General features: G+C 33.0%; 1 protein-coding gene across 2 annotated transcripts; it reads right to left on the bottom strand.

Moving 5' to 3' along the window:
• Window positions 1-2,456: 2,456 nt before the first annotated feature.
• Window positions 2,457-3,692, bottom strand: koko (cyclin Q). Of its 2 annotated transcripts, none has more exons than XM_088032377.1 (3): window positions 3,475-3,692; window positions 3,195-3,423; window positions 2,457-3,097 (listed from the first exon to the last, which is right to left on the bottom strand). In XM_088032377.1, exons 2-3 carry the CDS (start codon window positions 3,414-3,416, stop codon window positions 2,558-2,560), a joined length of 762 nt encoding a protein of 253 aa, XP_087888503.1. In that variant the 5' UTR covers window positions 3,417-3,423; window positions 3,475-3,692; the 3' UTR covers window positions 2,457-2,557. The 2 variants fall into 2 exon arrangements, with proteins under 2 accessions (XP_087888503.1, XP_087888512.1); XM_088032386.1 differs by having other exon boundaries at window positions 3,506-3,692.
• Window positions 3,693-3,825: the final 133 nt, after the last annotated feature.

Genomic DNA, 3,825 nt, shown 5'->3' with positions numbered 1-3,825 from the left:
TATCGGAGTTTTATTATTCCTTCCGCTATAAAAAACAAATTTCGTACTTTTTTCATTCGACCATAAAGGGTATTAAATTAGTTTTTAATGCGACATGACATTTTTTGGTTTAACTCGACACAACGAAACCACGTTCTGAAAGTCCTATTTGGATATAAATATATAGGGTACATTTATAGAGGAACAAAAAGAGAAGAGAGAAAGAATATGATTAAAACATGAGAATTACGTTGTTTTAATTATAAATTTCGTTTAACCATGATCGTGTTGAAATCCTTTAAAGCCCAATGGGCAGATCAGAAAAAAAATATGTTAGGAGTCAATTTCCAAAACTTTGAAAGCTATACTTAACTCCTTAAACATTTTCAACAAACTGTTACGAGCCTTCTTTTTTATTTTTTTTAGAAATAATCATTCGTAAAGTTAATTAACTTAATTTGAAAACTTTGAAAGTTGACCGTTAGTATTATAAAACAGAACTACTTTTTAAGTTCACTTAGAAACTATAAATAGGTCTTAATTAAGAAAGTCCGGATGTGATTCTTGAGATGAAAGTTTGAACTAGACATAACACTCATCGTATTTACTTTATAAATGCACTTAAATATAGCTACAAATTTTTCGATAAGTAAATTTACATATTACAGTTGATAAGAAGCAAGATATGAATTCTTCAGAAAATTAGTATAAACAGAGATAACTTATAGGAATAACTGACAACTATTTTTGTGGAAAATGGTAATTTATATATAAAAAAATATATCTTTTTATATTAAAAACTTGACAAAAACATCAAATAACATCAAGATATTATTGCAGTAAATTTATCTTCAACTGTGCAGGCGGATAGAGTTTCATATAAAAAATTTTAAAAGTAGACAAATCTTGATAAACGAAGTCAAAATCTTGTATATTGTCGATTTTTGGGTCCAACTGGTTTGTTTCTTTCCAATAATAAACCATTCATCAATTCGTAGAGATAAGGAAATTGTTACGGCAGTTTCACCAGTTTTTCTTCTTTTTTTTTTTGCGCATTGTTTTGAGAATTTACATAACTACCAATACCACCAATAAGAGTCTTTAGTTAATTGGCCTCTTTCTTCTGGGAATGTCTTCTCTGAATTATCACGGTTTACCAAATTGGCATGTTTATGGTGAAGTGCAAGAAGTGCAACTTAGGGCCAGTTTCATAATCATTGCTAAAAGGTGACCAATTGAAGGGCCTTTAAAATGTTACAACAATGTGTTTTCAGGACAAAAACGCCCTTTCTTTCAATTGCGTCCTGTCCCTTGGAATTATCGAGAGTCGACTGTAATTTTAATAAGTGTGTTGTATATAGTTATAGTCGGAAGCTGTTCTCTCGAATTCTCTCTGATTTACATTCACTTTGGTATTGAACATCGTAAAGCTCGGAATTTATTTAATTCCTTTTTAATAATAATTTTTAATTCAACGAATAAAGCCCCGTTTATAAGTTTGCGATTTGCGCAAACCAGCGTGTAAACGAACCCTATAATTTGCCTGCAACGGCCACAACTATACATTATCAATTTTATTATGACATTATCACTATTATCAGATACCGGATTTATTGAAGAAGACAAAAAATACAGGCCAATCACACATCTCGACTCAGTTTGAAGATATATATCAAAAAGGATTTATTTTCTTCAATACAAATTTGCATTTTGAAAAGGACAAAAACAGTAATACTATAATCAAAATTTCGAACATCAAATTGATTGATGTTTAAAAATTGTAAACTGTCCTTTGTCTTTATAACCTTAAAATTTATAAACGGCGCAGCAAATGTCAGAAATTTACTTTGAATGTCAGTCACAATGACAATAAAGCTTGCTTCACATTGTCATGTCAAAAAGTGATGTTCGAAATTTTGATTCCGCGATAGTAGAATAAGAGGAGCTGACATTGGGATTTCCTATGTCAAAAAACATGGGAAAGCAGTTTATTTATGTCATCAAAGTAGTTCAGTGACTACATTAATAAATAGATTGAAGGCTATACTTCCAATTATTTAATAGGCGCCTCGAGCTTGTGTATTTTTCCCCGAATTTTATTTTTGCTACTCAAGAGAAATGTTTGTTACGTCGCAACCACTTTCACAGTTAAAAGAATAATGTTAATTATAGACTATTGGATATTTTTAGATCGAATTATGGTCAATATAAAAGTGGTGAATTTTTTACCCCACTGGTTTTATCTTATCAAAAACTTGTATCTATAATGTACGGTGATAAAATCCTAATTCTTAACAAATCGGATACACGTTGCAACTTGCAAGTGGACTTTTTATCATAAATTATTCCAAGAACATATCCTTGAAAGTGAAATCCAAGTTCGTTTAACCCGTTAATTAAATTGTTTTCGCAAGGTTACAATAAAAGTATCAGTTCTTTTGTAAAACTATAAAGATATAAATAAAAAGGAATACACATTTTAAATTTCACTCTTTATTACAAAATTAATTGTCACATTACTCTTGCTTACATTGTAAAAAGTTTCACTTACATAATCAGAATGTAAAAAATACTTCAGTTAAGCAGTCTCAGGTTCCCTGTTGTAGGCATCCATGATCTTCTCCATAATTTCCCAATGCTTATCCTTCTGCAGATCCTTCACAAAAACAGAGTACCAGGTTTCATCATCTTTGTCCTCAATTAGTGGCAGCCTCACTCCATAACATTGCAATGCTAATGATATACAAGCAATAGCAACATGTTGAGGTTGATAATCTAAGATGCTTGGATCATGATGGAAATCTTGAAGGAATGCTGCTGCCGTTCTAGCTATAGGAACTTGACTCCAAGTGTCTTTACCCAACCACCCTTCCATGGATCTTAAATAGTGCAACATGTACTTATGGGGATGAGTAATGGAAACTTCAAACTTCAACACCCTCATGATGAGAAGTTCAGCTTGAACGATCGCATCACGCATACTCCAATACTCATCCCCAATCTCAAGGGGGCTACTACCCCTGTGAAGTGTATTATGCGCAACGTTGATGATATCCCTTATTTTCAGAGGGTCATCTTTAACTTTCCCAGCCAAATAAAGAGTCGAAGCGGCGATTAACTGTAAATAAATGGCATATGTTAATGAACCAGATTTGAACTTTCATAGCCCCAGGCTTTGTAAATAAAGTCTAGACTAATCTGATTAAGACACTTACAAAACAATCGTATTTTGACTGTTCAACTTCTTTGAAAAATTTGTGCATTAAGATGGCAGCAGTAGCCAATGTTAAAGGTTGCCCTTGCAGTTTCATTCCACATTCAAATATGAATCTTGCTGGAGTAAAACCTCCATTGAAATCCAGGTTTCTGTAGTCTATTGGAGTGATGCGTTTATTGCGTTCGCGTTGCAGTTCCATCACATCGATGACGTCCTTCATTTTGAGGCTACAAGAAAGCCGCATGAAATAACCTCATTTCACTTAAAACCTATCAAACCTGTGATTGGTTCTTACTATAAACCACCCACCGGCTTTTAATCACACTTTCGGTTCGTCGAATTGCTGTTAATTTATGATGTCGAGCCGGGGGCTACCCCAATCTGGACAGTCAATAATGTAAACAAACTTGTGTCAGAAATGAAACTGGAAGAACCAGCAAGCGAATTTCGTTTTAACAGTGTAAATAGTGACACCACTATCCGTGTGGTGGCGCTGGATGAAATCGAAATTTTACCGAAAAAACAAAGTAAATTAACATAACTTTGTGAATTGGGGTGCTAATTATGATTAGATAGTCACATTTTACAGTTTCTACTTCTTCACCGACTTCTTTGGCTTTAATTGTCGA

Source organism: Gnatocerus cornutus, chromosome 1 (genome assembly GCF_029298725.1).
Source record: "Gnatocerus cornutus isolate USDA-ARS CGAHR chromosome 1, icGnaCorn1.1, whole genome shotgun sequence".
Lineage (NCBI taxonomy): Eukaryota > Metazoa > Arthropoda > Insecta > Coleoptera > Tenebrionidae > Gnatocerus > Gnatocerus cornutus.
This window is presented reverse-complemented; position numbering and strand designations above follow the sequence as displayed.